Genomic DNA, 16378 nt, shown 5'->3' on the forward strand with positions numbered 1-16378 from the left:
GGGTTTTTTAAAAGTAAGAGGGATTTTGAATTAAGATCAGACCATGCAATCCAATCTTACATTTGATTTGGATCAAACCTGCCCTTTGGGTTATTCAAAACTTTGAACTTCTATTTGATAAATAATATCTAAACGCTCCAGGATATTGAGTGAATTCTGCCAGAAGCTCACAGAGAACAACCCTCACGGTCCAAAATGAATGTGGTTTGTCTGTTTTACAATGATGTAAATCTTTCATTGGATTTCTACTACATATTTCAGTCAGTTGTGTGATTTTCATCATGTTAATCTGTATATAAGTTAAAAAACCCTGGGTTCCTTTTAAGATTATGCAGGACAGCCAAATGAACTATAGTAACATGAACACAAAACATCAATGATGCAGTTTCTCCTTAAAAATGATTAAACCTTTAAACACTTTTCCAAATTCTCCAGTTCTTGCATGGAAAAAGAAGTAACATTTCATTCATTCATCCAGATTGCCATTTCTTTTAACCAATATTAAGAATGCAGTGTCTTAAAGTGCCCCCATACGCTTATTTCATGCAGCCACCATTTTAAAAAACGAAAGCGAGACTGCGGTGGAAAGAAACCCGGAAGAGGATTAGCACTGTAAATATTGCAGCAACATGCTGTGGACTACAAACCTCCAGCTGTTGCTGGGATTTCAAAATGCAGAAATGGTGTAAACATCACTTAATTATCATTCAGTTAAGTTTAATTTAAACAATTAAAAACATATTAGGCATCAAACAAAATCACAATCTCTTTAAGAGTAATACGCTTAAGTGTCCTCCTTCAGGCTTCAGTTCATGGCAGCAGGTAAACACCATGGGGACGCTTTCCTGCTTCAGTCTAACCCGGTAAGCGATAAAACAATGCAGTTATCTGTAGCACATCCTCATGTTGTCTGTAATAGTGTTGTCTCGATACTTACATTTTAAAAACATCCATTCCGTGCTAACATTTAAGCGCATTTATAAACAGCCCTGATTTGCGATTGTGTTCACCAGTGCTCAACAGAAATGATTGTGATTGGCCATGAAGGTCTTCAGTTCACCGCTCTTCACCAAGTGCAAACAGATACACGGACACTGGAGCGTTTTAAAGCCGCGAAGATCAGTCAAGTCATCAGCATATCACTTGTCTGTGTTTGCACTCTGTAAACATCCACGAAGAGCGGTGAACTGATTACCTTCATGGCCAATCACAGTCATTTCCTTTGAGCACTGGTGAATACTATGGCAAATCAGCGGTATTTAAGAAAGCGCTCAACTGGGCTTAAATGCTAGTTGGAAATGGATGTTTTTTTAAATTTCAGTACTGAAATTCAGTACCGTGACAAGTCTAATATAGCGAAAGAATCAGTTTGAGTTTGGGAAAGAAAACATTAGCTAACTAGGACCATTTCCCTTAACTTCGCTTAAATGAGGTTTGATATCCCTTTTTATTTTCACTTTCCATTCAGAACAGACCTTCAGGTCACTTGGAAAGCAGTGAAATTATAAATTTATGTCACTTTTCTTTTCGCTGATAAGATATATAGCCAGGCACACAACAATACACCATCACTGACGCCGTTCCTGCGTAACTCGATACTTCGGTGATACTTCCGAGTTTCTTCCCACCGCAGCCTTGCTTTCACTTTTAAAATCGTGGCCGCTTGAAATCAGTCTATTATGCATTCTCAAATATCACCTTAAATGTGTTGTGTTATTAGCCATTTGCTCATGTAAAAAGTTAAAAATGGAGTTACTGTCTGCCAAAAGAAGAGCTGATTGTAAAGAGCCTGGAACTAATCGTCAATAATTCTAGTCCTACTTCATACACAATCCTATGAAGGTTTGGGCAAAATTCAAGTCTACAATCTTCATTGGCTGCTAGCGAACAACATTTATTTCACCCTCACACACTTTTGTTGTATTTGAGGCCTGGAGGTGTTGCTAAGTGGTTTTCTGTTCTAGATAAGCAAGTACGCTTTGAATAATCTTCCAGCGGATGAGGATTCGTGCTCTAATTGATACAGTAAAACTAACATCATTACTGCTTGTTTTTCTTTTTATATGTGCAAAGGAAGAGCTGAAATTCACATTTAGGCTGTGTAATCCATATATTCAATTGTATATTTACCTCAAATTGATGTAATATGATTGCAGGAGACATAATTAATAATCATTACCATTAAAATAATTTAATAGGAGCACTTTAAAGGATTAGTTCACCTAAAAAATAAAAAAAATCTGTCATTAGTTATTCACCCTCATGTCGTTCCAAACCATTTTGTTTATTTTAGGTGAAATCCGACAGCTCTCTGACCCCGTAGACCGTTAACGTCAAACGAAATCGAAAAACTGACGAACAAATGTCAAACAAAATCTGGCTCACCCATAGCAAACTTTTTTGTAGGGTTTTGTTTTGGCTCCTAAACACCTTTGAGCTACCATTGGTCCATTGCGATTACACAATTGGTGGACTTGATCTGAAATTCCGCCCACTTTGATGTGGGATTATTTATTTATTTTGAGCCGGCATTGCGATCCTCCGCCCCGCCCTCGGCGCAGCAGCAACCTCACGGAAAATACACACGTATACCCATTTACACTAATATGTCTTAGTTTTAAATTGACATTTTACGATGAAAACGATCCACGTCCACACTGGCATTTCATCTCTGAAAAGCCCTCCTTCCACACTATACTGCTGAAAACGCACATGCTGCAGCGTATGCGCGCGTATGAACGCCAGCAGTCAGCTTTGAGCACAAAACCCCAGAGAGCAGTGCACGTCGGACAGTTTATCAAGGATGTCCTGCTGGATCAAGTCTCATTATAGTTGTTAAACGTGACATTTAATTAATCTTGTCTTTATCTAGCGACTCACAGCATCAGTACACTGCTTTAGTCTTTCGTTTTCACGCCTGTATTTAGTCATTTTAGTGAAAACCTTCGATACTGTTGGTTGTGCACCCTTTTTAGCAACCAAGTTTGTCGATGCCATTGTAACAACACGGATCACTCTGCCTATTCATGCCAGAGTCCGGCGTAAAAAGTGATATACTGGTGGTAATTTGTGTGTAACTTTTCTTTATTTATTTATGATTTGGTTATGGGTAAAACAAAAACCATGCGGGTCAGGTAGTTGAAACGGTAGGCTACAAATAATTAATTTATGAATTAATTAATTATTCATAATTAATTCGCCGCCTACGAAGACAATGCCATCGTCCATCACGATGTTTCACATTAGACGTCATACGATGCCAAATTGGTCAAAATCGCCCAACCCTAGTAGCTACCTTTATATATTATAACACTTAAGCTATTAGTTACTAGTTAATTAGTTAAAGTTATTAGAAACTACCTAATAAATTTATCGTAAATAATAACCATAGTTTATTTATTTTTTTATTGTAATGTAGAGGATCAGAAAGCTCTTGCATTTCATCAAAAAATGTGTTAATGTAGAATATTACGAAGATAAATGAAGATCTTACTGGTTTGGAACGACAATTAAGGACCATGTTCATTTTTGGGCTAGCATTCTGTTTAATAATCAATATCTTTTAAAGAATGAATGAATTAAAACCTGTCACTGTAGTTTGATCTTCTTCAAAAAGTCCTGGTTACTTCACATAAACGCAGAGCGCATCACAGTAAATGGTTGTGCATTTTATGAGTTTGTCGCTTTTGCAAAAGTCTATCTACACATTCAGAAAAACAAACCCATCCAAAAGTAATTCTATAGAGATTACATTCGGTTTACATGCATGACATAAGTCGAAAAAACACTGGAAGAACGAGGGTCTGACAGAAACAGTAAAAAAGAGATTATAGTTGGTCAGACTGATACTCTGAGACCTCCGAGAAGCTTTCCGACAGGCTGAGTGGAGGGTCCTGGTCGTCGCTACAAACAATCTCAAAATGATAGTGGCGAAACTCGATGGCGAACGTGCCCAGGTATGTGAGGAAAAACATAACCAGCGCCCACTGGGCCCGGGCAGCGTGCATGTGGAGCCGCTGAGCCATCAGAGCAAAATCTACCATCTTTGGTCAAGGTGAAACATTGCAAAGCAATCAAAATGGAAAAGGAATGAGGAAAGGTAAGTAGAAGTTTCAAATAATAAAAGGAGGATTGGGTGATAATTCCAGACCTGTCGCAATAATCAATGTATTGAATGACCTTAAAGGTGCAGTAAGTTTGACACCCAGTGGTTGAACTAGGTATTGCACACCAGGGTTGAAAACACACACGCATGTACATTTAATAATGTTAAAGAGGTTTAATATGTATTAGTAAGATTATAAACCGTACCATTTCGTTGGAGTGCAGTGAGTGCACTATTTGTGCTTCTTAATGGCTGTATTTAAAATTCTGTCGCAGTTCGTCTGGTGCAAACAGCCAAATTACTTATTACTGCAAATTTTGTCATGTTGTGTGTTGTTAGGACAAGGTGTTACAATCTAACCTGCTCACATAATGTTTACGTACGTAATATTTATATTATTTCCTAATTAAAAACCATATCATGCGGAACTCTGAATCTGTGTCTCATTTTGTAGTCTGCTAGGGTCGCATTTTGGTCGCAGACGCACACTTTGAGAGCTTTCCTGACCATATCTGTCAACATTTGTCTGAAATTCCTTGAGACAGGGTCTGAGTAACACGGTTACGGGCTGTGAAATTATGGGAGTTTTCTGGGAGAAATAACAAAGGGTGGAGGGTGTCGGAATACGGGAGACTCCTGGGAAAAACAGGAGTATTGGCAGGTACGTTCCTGACTGATGTATGAAATAAGCGTTTTTCCACCAAGGCAACTTAGGGTGCTGAAATGTAATTGGCTAAACTGGCACTGGGCGAGTTAAACGTTCCGGCACATAATGCATATTTTCAAAACAGAATATCTGACTTTAGCAATGTTTTTTCATAAACAAGAATGTTCACTTAGCATGTTTCTTAAACATCTGCAAACATATTATGGTATTTTTTATGTTTTAGAAGAGTCAAAAACTTACTTACAACACCTTTAAGTATTTTTGGTGATGCAATGTACAGTAGTCAACATTCAAAGTGAATAATTTAGGACAACTTTTGATGAAAGGTGATGCACACTTTAAATGTTGACTACTGCATATCATCATAATTACAAAAAAAAAGTTTATAACTGATTCTGCAGCATCAATCATCTCATCTAATCTCATTTTCCTGAAAACTACTGATGCTTTGTGAGAAGTTGTCCAAATGAGTTCTGTTTCAAAGCTGCAGTACGCTTCCAGACGTACATTTGCAAGTAACATTAAAGCCATTTGACAAGGACATCACCGGTGCCAAAGCTTATATTAGGAGATTTAATTTTTAACATCTATTTACAGAACCTAAATAACCTTAAGAATGAAAAGTTTTTGTCCCTTGAAGGTGTTTAAGGCTATTTCCATTATTATCACTACATGGCATGAAATGGTCTTAAAATGACAATAATTCAAATACTGTGATTAATTTCTGTGATAATATATTTCATACAAAATTATTTATTATGACAGACCTGGCTATTTTAAGTACTTAAAGGCATAGTATGTAGTTTTTGCCACAAGAGGGAGGGTATTTACAACAAACAAAAACTCAGTTGACACCATGACTGAGTTTGGAATCACGGGAGTTGTGCACTGTCACATAATTCCATACTATATAGTACGCTAAAATCAGTATGCGAACAGAGTAGTATGTCCGAATTCATAGAATTCAAAAAACAAAATGCAAGAAGTACACAGATGACCTACTAATTCCCACGAAATTCTGAATTGCGCATCGGATGGGCGCTACACTACCCTATGATGCACCGCTAGAGAATTCATGAATAGGAGTGAAGCGACGCAACTGACACGGGTAGGTCACACGATGATGACAAAATGGCGGATGTAGTACCCCCGAGTTCCATTCATACTATATAGAACGCACTTTTCTAACACCCAAGTAGTACGTTTAAATTTAAAAGCAGTATCTACTGAGTAGTAGGTGATTTCGGATGCAATCGTGTCTTCGTTATCTTAAAGGACTTCTGCAGAAATAGACAAGCTTAAGTATCCAACACTTATTATCATGGTGGTATGAAGTAGAGTAGAGCTGAAACTGTCAAAGAGAAATGAGAGCTCTGCAGCAATTGAAAGCACTGAAGCAGCAGAGCTTTTATTATGCCACAGTCCATCACTTCCTGTTCTTCTGCTTGTGATCATGTGGAGAAGCAGTGTTGTTTTATCAGATTAAGTGAAGTTTCATAAACTAATTTCGAGAGGAGCACGTGATATTGAGCATGACTGGCCGCTCATCTGTAATCAGTAATAATCCAATCAGAGTGATCCTAGTTTACAATAAATGGATTGTTTTCTCCCTACTGCTCTATCTTCGTTTTTGAAGAATCCCCTCTTCCACCCCATCTCCTCCTTTTCCTCCCATTTCCAAGGGGGAGCTCTTGAGACCTACCTGATCTCGGATCTCCAGATATGCTTATTTGACTGGGCGGGAGCCTTGGGCTCAAATATCTCTGAGCTCAGGGTTCTCTCCCGGGACAGCATGCCAAACCTGCTATTAACACTAAGCATAACTAAGTGACAACTCTTGAAATACATTTGAGGGTTCTGTTATAATGCTACTCTGTGCAGGTTAATAAAACACACAACATATTAAACAATTTATTTCGTGCTGATTGGAAACCAAGGGCATGTGATGTCATTAGCATGAATACACAGGACATGGTCTGTGACACGAGTTAAAATTGCTTGTTTTTCTGGATTAAAAAATTCTTTGAGACATTTGGAATAATAGAAGTACCTAAATCAGCAAAATATATAACACCGTTCTTGTTGTTTTTGGATATTTTAATGAATAAATCGTACACATTGTGCCTTAAACTTAAATCATCTCAAACTGGTTTCTTTAATGTGCCATTGAGTTCACTAAATTCAAACAACCTCAGTCACCAGATCTTAGTAAAACATCGCGTTTGTGTAACGTGAGATTCTATTTATGGATATGCAGCTGACAAATCTGATGGTCTGTAATGCTGTCTTGATGAGGACCACGATATCTGAGAAATGTTTTCATGTAAATCAATGCTGTGAAGCAGAGAGGCAGATCTTTTGAATGATTCTCTAATGCCCGATTCACACGGGGCTTCAGCGTCAACGCTTGACAGAGGGCGTGTCTAAAATCGGGGCTGACCCGATCGTCAGAGCAGCGTCAGCCAATGAAATTAGTCCGCAATCGACGACTGTCTGAGCTGGTGTATTTACATAAAGCGATCTGATTGGCTGGCGAGTCCATTAGCGCTTGAAAAGTTGAGAAATTCCCAACTTCTGCAGCGAGCAATGCCACTGAGGTGGTGCCGACGATCCATGCAGTTCGGCAATTCCTGACGTCACCCATTCAAAGTGAATAGGAAGCGTTGACTCTGACGCTCCGTGTGAATGGGTGTAACGCTATATGCAATATATATACCTCATATTTTAACCACCTGCTGTGCCTTGCATTTTGCCATTGTGCACTGTGCGCCTGCAGTTGAAAGTACGTCAACCTAAAGCGGAAAATGACTGCTACGTCAGTCACGTCTTAAAATGTAAGCAAGGGCAGGGTTTCCATTGAAGTGACGGCAGTGTTTCTGTTGTCAAGAAGACTACAGAGACTTATAAAGATGGAGGAGAGGCTAGACAGCAGCTGTATGACTTCACAAATCATGAATAACACAATATTATTAAATAGTACAATTATAACAATATTAATAGCATCGCTTGTTTACAATACGCCGCTGATTCAGATGTTGTCTAGCGAGATAAAAAGCGTAGGACACTGTCAACAAAAGAGGCAGTGCAGTACATCTCACAATCTCAGAATGGAAAGGCGCGTTTGGTGTGACTGGCCCCTTTAGATGATCGTTCACCCAAAAAATTTGAATTCGGTAACGCTTTAGATTAGGTCACAATTCATGTTATTAACTACTGGCTTATTACCTGCCTATAATGAATATATGAACTGTTCATTAGTAGATCTAATTCAGCAACCCTAATCCTACCCAAAACCTAAACCCAACTTCCACCTTACTATTAATAAACCGCAAATTAGTAGTTAATTAAGCTAGTAGTGTTAGTTAATAGTTTGTTAATAGGGATGCTCCGATCAGGATTTTTGCAGCCAAAACAGAATCCCGATTCTGATTCTTTAAGCTTTATATAACTTTGCCATTGCATAAGCACAATTACCCTTTAAGTATGAGATCTCGCCTTACCTAAGATGATAAATAAAGGAAGTTACATACATGTAACGGTCAGAAGCAGCTTCACAAAAAGAAAATAGATAAAACAGATTAAGAAATGGTAAGAAGAATGACTAATAATGCAGTTATGCAATAATGCATAACCCGGGCGCATGAGCCGGATGCATCTTCCTCTGCTTGTAAACAAACACTTGCGATTGGTTCATGGGATCAGCCAGATCAACGAGTACCGATTGAGTCATGAAATGTGATTATCGTCTGATACCGATGTTCGGCCAATCGATTGGAGCATTCCTATTTGGTAATACCGTGAATTGTGACCTAATCTAAAGTGTTACTGAGACTATCCAGTCCATCATTTAATCCTCCGTTTGTTTCAAACAAGTTTGAGTCTCTTTTCTCCTGTAGATATACTGAAGAATATTGGAAAATTGACATCCATTGTAGAAACAAAACATACAATGGAAGTCAACGTTCTTTAGTAATTATTCCTGAAGAAGAAAAGACTGAAACAAGTTTAAAACCAGCAGAGGGTGACTAAATAATGCTAGGATTTTCATTTTTGTGTGAACTATCCCTTTATTACTGGTAGAATGTCATCAGAAATTGATATTCTGGTCTTATCACCCAACCCTAAAAAGAATCATTGACTTGTAAATACTGAAAAAACCATTAACTGTCACGTTAGACACTTCTTTCTGCATAGTCAACAAAGACTCCCCATCATCCTGACAAATATACAGCAGTTTAAAGTGGGTCAAAATCTTTCATGGAAGTTGTCCTAAAACTATTGAACAACACGCATTCTTGTCTTGGGACAATTCTGAAAAACTTTTTTGATCCTCTTCAATTGTTGACTACTGTAGTTTCAGTTGAGTGAGGTTACAGCGAAGGAAGAAGGATACAGAGCAGCATGCAGGAAGTTACGGCGCCGGACAGCAGGAAGCGGGGGATTCCTGCACGCTTGCCTTCATTGCGCAGGTTCACCTTAAGGGTCATGAAAGACTGCACCCAGCAGAAGAGCGTTCCCAGGCCAAAGGTCATGGACGTGCCAATGTTGTGCAGCTCCTCATCATTGGAAAGCTGGATCAAAGGGTATATATAAATATCAGAAAAAGTTTTGAGTGAACATTATGTAAGATGTAGAGTTGAAGGCAAAATGATTAAACCTCCTGTGAGATTTTATCTGCTGCTTATTGTACATTTTTAGTATTAAATGTTGATTCACTGCTATTTTTTAAAGATAAAATAAATCTTCAGGAAAGAGCTAATTTAAAAAATGACCTTAGGAAGGAATTTAAAGTTGTTCAAAATATTATAAAATAATCAAATTTGGTTGCAAAAATCTACTTTTTTATTAAATGATACTTTCAACAATTAATTGAGCACCAAACTAGAATAGAATGATCACAGTTATGTATTTATATTACTGCTTTTACAGTATTTTAATCAAATAAAACAAGCATAAGCTGTAGAGATCCAAACCTTTCCAAACCATTTTAAAAAAACTACTGTATTTTCCAACTTTTAAACCATACTAATAAACCATACTTTACCATTAAGGGTGGACTTAGTGATTTGAGGGCCCTAAGCAATTCCAGGTATGGGGCCCTAGCATTTTTGAAAAATAAACTGCATTTTAAATAAAGAAATAAATATAATTTTTTTAATAATAATAATTTAAATAATACATTTTTCAAGACACTTCTATAAAGCTTAAAGTTACATTTAAATGCTTCACTAGGTTAACTAGGCAGGTTAGGGTTATTAGGTAAGTTATTGTATAACGATGGTTTGTTCTGTAGACTATCGAAAAAATATAGCTTAAAGGGGCTAATAATAATTACCTTAAAATGGTGTTTAAAAAATTAAAAACTGCTTTTATTCTAGCTGAAATAAAACAAATAAGACTTTCTCCAGAAGAAAAAATATTATCAGACATACTGTGAAAATTTCCTTGCTCTGTTCTGGCAATAGTATTGCCGTCTGTATGTGAAACATTTCTTAACTCAAGGTTAAGTGGTTTGATTTTGTACAATACCTGGAAATTGCCAACAAGAGTCATCCCGAAGCAAGCCAGAGACAAAGCCACCAGACTGCCGATGTTGAGCCAGGGTTTGTGGACTCTGGGTTTGAGCTGCAGATACCGCAGTACTCCAAGAATGAAGCCTGGAGGTTTAGAAAATATGACACAAGTTATTTCTGACGATTCATTTCAGCTGAGCGTTTATCTTAGACGAATCTCGCAGATCAGTTTAAACCACACATATTATTTTTCTAAGTTTATATAAGTTCCTATCTCAAGTTTATTCCATGCAAACCATGTTTATAATATCTAATTGTACAATTGTAATGTGCAATTGTACGTTTATATCTTACAGTTCTGTTTTATTCTCAGAATTGCGAATTCTTAAAATCTCGCAGTTCTGGCTTTTTGTTTTACATTCTGAGAAATAAATGTGCGAAATTTCACATATAACTTGGAATTGCTAAATTAGATTTGCTCAACAGCGGGGGTCACCAATCTCGGTCCTGGAGGGCCGGTGTCCCTGCAGGGTTTAGCTCCAACTTACCTCAACACACCTGGCTGGGTGTTTCAAGTATACCTAGTAAGACCTTGATTAGCTCATTCAGGTGTGTTTTTGATTAGGGTTGGAGCTAAAATCTGCAGGACACCGGCCCTCCAGGAACAAGTTTGGTGACTTCTGCTCTACAGAATAGCTCTACGACTGAATGGACAAAACTACACACTTCTCTGACATTTTGTCACATAATTGTGTATAATTTTGACTTCAAATTTTGCAATTGTACATTTATAGTTGAAGTCAAAATTATTCACCATCCTGTGAGATATTAATTCTTCTAAAAATACTTCCCAAGTGTTTTATAAAGTATAATCACTAATTTCTAATAATGAATTTCCTTTCTTTCCCATGATGACAACACAATCTTTTACTAGTTATTTTGCAGTATACTAGTATTCAGTTTAAAGTAAAAATTAAAGGCTTAACTAGGTTAATTAGGCAAGTTATTGCACAACAGTATTTGTTCTGTACAAATAAAATCTATTAATATTGACCTTAAAATTGATTTCAAAAAATAAAAAACTTTTATTACAATAAAAAAGACTTTCTCCAGAAGAAATAATACTATAGGAAGTGCTGTGAAAATGACCTTGCTCTACTAAATATAATTTAGGAAATATTTAAAAAGAAACTACAAATTTCAAAGAAGGGCTAATCTTTTTGACTTTAACTCACTTACAGTTCTGTTTTTTTCTCAGTATAGTGACATCTTGAAATTGTGTTTATATATCTCTCAATTCTGGCTTTACATTTCAATTCGAAGTGTGAATTTTGAAATAGAAACTTGCAATTGCTAAATCAAAACTACTCTTCATATTACCTCTCGAAATGAACGGCAATAAAAAAAAGCTTTTCCCCCCCAAAGAAAAGCAGCTCCTTTGACAGAATGTGAGCACCATTCATACCTACAAAGGCTGCCATGTTCATGACTTGACTGAACACACAGCTGGCAGGTGGAGCATTGCCTGCAATGCTAAACAGTAAAGACGGCACATAAGAATATTTATCAGACCTCTAAAAAAAAGAAATAAAATTATAACAAAAAATGAATATATATATATATATATATATATATATATATATATATATATATATATATATATATATATATATATATATATATATATATATATATATATATATATATATATATATATTTACCTGATATATGGAGGAGATTTTGATTCCGACCTCCTAGGAAGTTGAAGGAGGCATTAACATTATTATATCAGGGTCAGAATGCCTTTTTATTTTATTTTTTTGCTGTTTTTGTGCATAATTTATGAAAAAAATCAGTGAATTAATGCAGAATTATTTTGAGTGTAGCTAAAAGCCTAACACATGAAATAAAAAAATCTAAATCAAAAAGGTTTACAATCTAAATCCAATTAGAAGCACTGGATTTTGTTTGGTGAACAAAGATCTCTCGTAGAATAGACACACTAAAAGACAGACAGTATTACTTTATGAACTGTATCGCACATAAATTATTAAAACATTTGCATATTCAAAATTTGCATATACCAAAATACTATAATTAATATAAAAACTAGCGATAGGCAAAACATTATCACGATTAATCACATAAAAAATATTTGTTTTGACATAATTTAAGTGTGTGTACTGTGTATATTTATTATGTATATATAAATTCACACATGCAAGCATATATTTTAGAATGGTCACACTTTATTTTGATGGTCTGTTTGTTGAATTAATGGTACATTGCATCTACATGCCAACTAATTCTCATTAGATTATAAGTACACTGTTAGATTGTGCTTAGGGTTAGATTAAGTTGACATGTACTTGCTAAGTTTCTTATAGTCAGTTAAATGTCTGTTGAAGGAGCACTATCAACAGATATTAAGCAGACAGTCTACTAATACTCAAATGGACCATCAAAATAAACCTTTAGAATTTTTTTATTTATATTGAGATATAAAATATGCATGTATATTATATTGTATATATATTTAAATATCTAAATATCTATGTAACAATGTGTGTATCACATATACATTATATATATATATATATATATATATATATATATATATATATATATATATATATCTCTACTACACACATTTACATGTCAATAAACAGATTGAATGATGGGCTCATGAATATCTGAAAAATTTGCATGAAAAAGTGCGCGATTTTCCTTACTTGTACTCTGAACTGAGTGGTGTGATTTTTTCATCCTCCACAGCAATGAAATACCTGTTCATAAATGAAATGATATTATATTTATTTTAAAGGCAGCTTAAATCGTGAAAGTGGAATGTAGAAAAGCAGGTTTTAGATACTCACACGACCCAAAGGCCTGCGGCTGTGAAGAAAGAAAACATTACAGGCAGAAACATCCATGGACTGCACTTCCTCATGTCTCCTTATGAACATCAATGAAACAACCCTGAAATAAGACAAACAATGACAAAAACAGCCTGCTTTTATACAGTAGCAGACACCACAATGTGAATTTCCACATCACAACATCTGATTTCAAAATAAAATGTGTACTACTGATCTAATAAAGCATTGTGTATTATGTACTGTAATTAAATACTTCATTTAAAGCAAGTAACTACTGGTTTTATGAGTTTTAATGCAATATATTGCAGGTTCGTGGATCGTTTTTCAAAAAGTGTGCCTAATTGTTCTGAATGTGCACTTAAACATCGTTTACATTCAGGGTTGGGCAAAAATGCATTGAAATGTATTTTAAAATAAAAGATTAAATACCTCAGTTTTACATGTATTAAAATAAACTACAAAATACAGCAGACACAACATGTAACAATAAAATGCTGTGTTTTGTAAATACTACAAAATACTTTTAAAAGGGAGCATGACATTTCTTTGCAAACCTACCATTAATAGGCATGTTCGATCAATCTCTTCATTATTAAAAATAAAATTTTATTCAGAAAGTTCTGTCTTGAAGATGATATCTTTAATGACTGGAAAAAAACATGTAATGCAGATAATGAGTTGGAACATAGTACTATATTGCTTCATTGTGTTTCTGTCCATAGCGTGTCTAGTGCAATTGACATCATCCCTTTACAGCCTTATATTTCAAAAGGGTGATGAGGAGGTTATTTATCTTTGCTCACATAATTTTTATAAATAAATATCAATTTTGACATCTTCACATGGAAAACTTTCTTTAAGAGTAATACGCTTAAGTGTCCTCCTAGACTTAAGTTCATGGCACCAGGTAAACACCATGGGGGCTTCCCTGCTTCAGCCTATGTAACCCGTTGAGTGATAAAACAATGCAGTTCTCTGTAGCACACCTTCGTGTTGTCTGTAATACTGTTGAGCCGGTACTAAAGTTTTTAAAACGTTCATTTCCCATTTGAGAGTGTTCTTAAACACCGCTGATTTGCCATAGTATTCACCAGTGCTCAACAGAAATGACTGTGATTGGTCGTGAAGGTCATCAGTTCACCGCTCTTCACTGAGTGCAAACACAGATACACAGACCCTGGAGCGTTTTAAAGCTGCGAAGATCAGTTGATTGCTTGTCTGTGTTTGCACTTGGTAAACAGCGCTGAAGTGCAATGAACTCATGACATTTATGGCCTATCACAGTCATTTCTGTAGAGCACCGGTGAACACTATGACAATTGAGCGTTGTTGCGTTCAACAGCGCTTAAATGTTAGTGGGAAATTGACGGTTTTGATACATTTTAGTACCGAAATTCAGTATTGTGACAAGTCTAATATAGTGAAATAATCAGTTTATTACCTTGAGTTTGATAAATGGCATCTAAACCGTGTGTTTGGGAAAGATAACGTTAGCTAACTAGTGCCATTTCCCTTAACTTAGCTGAAAATGAGGTCTGATTTCTCTTTTTATTTTCACTTTCCATTCAGAGCGGACCTTCGGGTCACGCGGAAGATGGTGAAATGATAAATTTGTGCCACTTTCTTTTCGCTGATAAGATATACTGCCAGGCACACAACATTCCTGTGCGACTCAGGCGATACTTCTGGGTTTTTTCCCACCGCAGCCTCGATTTCGCTTTTTAAATGGCGGCCGCGTAAAATCAGTCTATACCATGATACCGTGAAACTGTGATATTTTTATCCAAGGTTATCATACCGTCAGAAACTTATACCGGCCCATGCCTACAGCCATTACTAGACTCTTATTTATCAGCAGGGGTCGTGTGGATTACTTTGAAGCTGCATATATGGATTTTGGAGCAGCAAAATGGTTTCTTTAGATCCTCGTTATAAAAAAAACCTTTAATGGATACGGAGGTTGAATAAAGTAACTTGTATACATCTTGTATGGCATGAGGCTGAGTAGAGAATTAGCAAATGTTCGATTTTTTCGGCTTCAACTATTCCTGGTGATGTTGGGAGATGTTCATTGTGTTGCACTACAAATAAAAGGTGAAAAATTCAGCTACTGACCAGCTTCAAGATTTCTTCCAGAATGCCTGATGTGCCGACAGACTTCAGTCTACAGAGATGAAACAAAAATGCAGTCACTTTATCTGCATATATATCACAGTATTGCTGATATTTCAAACCTACGAAAGCATGTATTATTAATACCACTTTTGGTCTGTTAATATTATCAGTAAATGTTCGGATGTTTAGGTCAGTGGACAGCGCCTTGGTTCTGAAACTGGACTGACAGCTTCATTCAGTGTGAATAGAGACAAAAATAGAGAGCTTTCCCTTCTCTTTATTCCACAGTCACAAATAAAGCCACAATAAATGCGTTACTAGTGTGGATAAAGACACTCTTTGTGTGACTGACTTTACATATTTCTAAACATCTGCCTATTTATTACAATTCCCCGTTTTAAAATTCTGTAGACAAACCAAACTGTGTTCACTTTGAAGGGAAATAAGCTCATATGCCAATTAAAAACAAAACTGGGCTGCGATAATACGCACTATTTATCCGACAAGCTGTCAAAAAACATGTATTGTGTTCGCCATTAGAATGAAAAATGCCATATCTCGTAATACAGTCTTCCTTCACGCTTTTGTTAACAGTAAGTATAAATGCCTACCTTAAAAACAGCACACTCTTCCGTCGCGTATAAAAGCCGTGTCGTCTTCATTTCATTAGGACTCGACCACTGACATCGTTTGCATTCGGCTGTTTGTGAGCTCTGTGCTCTACCAAATGGAGTTTTGCTGAATCGAAATACGATTTGAAGTCCTTAATTCATGTGTAGGGCCTGACAGACTCGGTGTGATAATTCTCAGACAGACATTGCGAGACGTGAATGTTACGAGTCGAGTAGTCAAACGAGTCGTTCTTTTGAACCAGTTCTACTGAAGGAATCGAACAAACCGACTCGCAAAGCATTTGAGCATCACTTCATACGCTTCGGAGATGTTGTGCTAGGTAAAAGTCAGAATTGAGAGCTTTGTGAGTATATTTTTTCTCAGCCAAATCCTGGCTTTGTTTATCATAACCAGACTATTGAAATTACTGAAAAAATGTCAGAGTTATGAGTTATTATGAGGTATAGAATTATTGAAGTCAGAAAAA

At 36.2% G+C, this 16378-nt stretch overlaps 1 protein-coding gene across 1 annotated transcript; it reads right to left on the reverse strand.

Annotated features, from left to right (window-relative positions):
• Positions 1-3399: 3399 nt before the first annotated feature.
• On the reverse strand, positions 3400-16124 carry tmem150c (transmembrane protein 150C). Its single transcript, XM_056466862.1, has 9 exons — positions 15891-16124; positions 15280-15328; positions 13162-13264; positions 13018-13071; positions 12007-12039; positions 11751-11818; positions 10302-10429; positions 9166-9343; positions 3400-4036 (listed from the first exon to the last, which is right to left on the reverse strand). Exons 3-9 carry the CDS (start codon positions 13233-13235, stop codon positions 3828-3830), a joined length of 744 nt encoding a protein of 247 aa, XP_056322837.1. The 5' UTR covers positions 13236-13264; positions 15280-15328; positions 15891-16124; the 3' UTR covers positions 3400-3827.
• Positions 16125-16378: the final 254 nt, after the last annotated feature.

Source organism: Danio aesculapii, chromosome 10 (genome assembly GCF_903798145.1).
Source record: "Danio aesculapii chromosome 10, fDanAes4.1, whole genome shotgun sequence".
Lineage (NCBI taxonomy): Eukaryota > Metazoa > Chordata > Actinopteri > Cypriniformes > Danionidae > Danio > Danio aesculapii.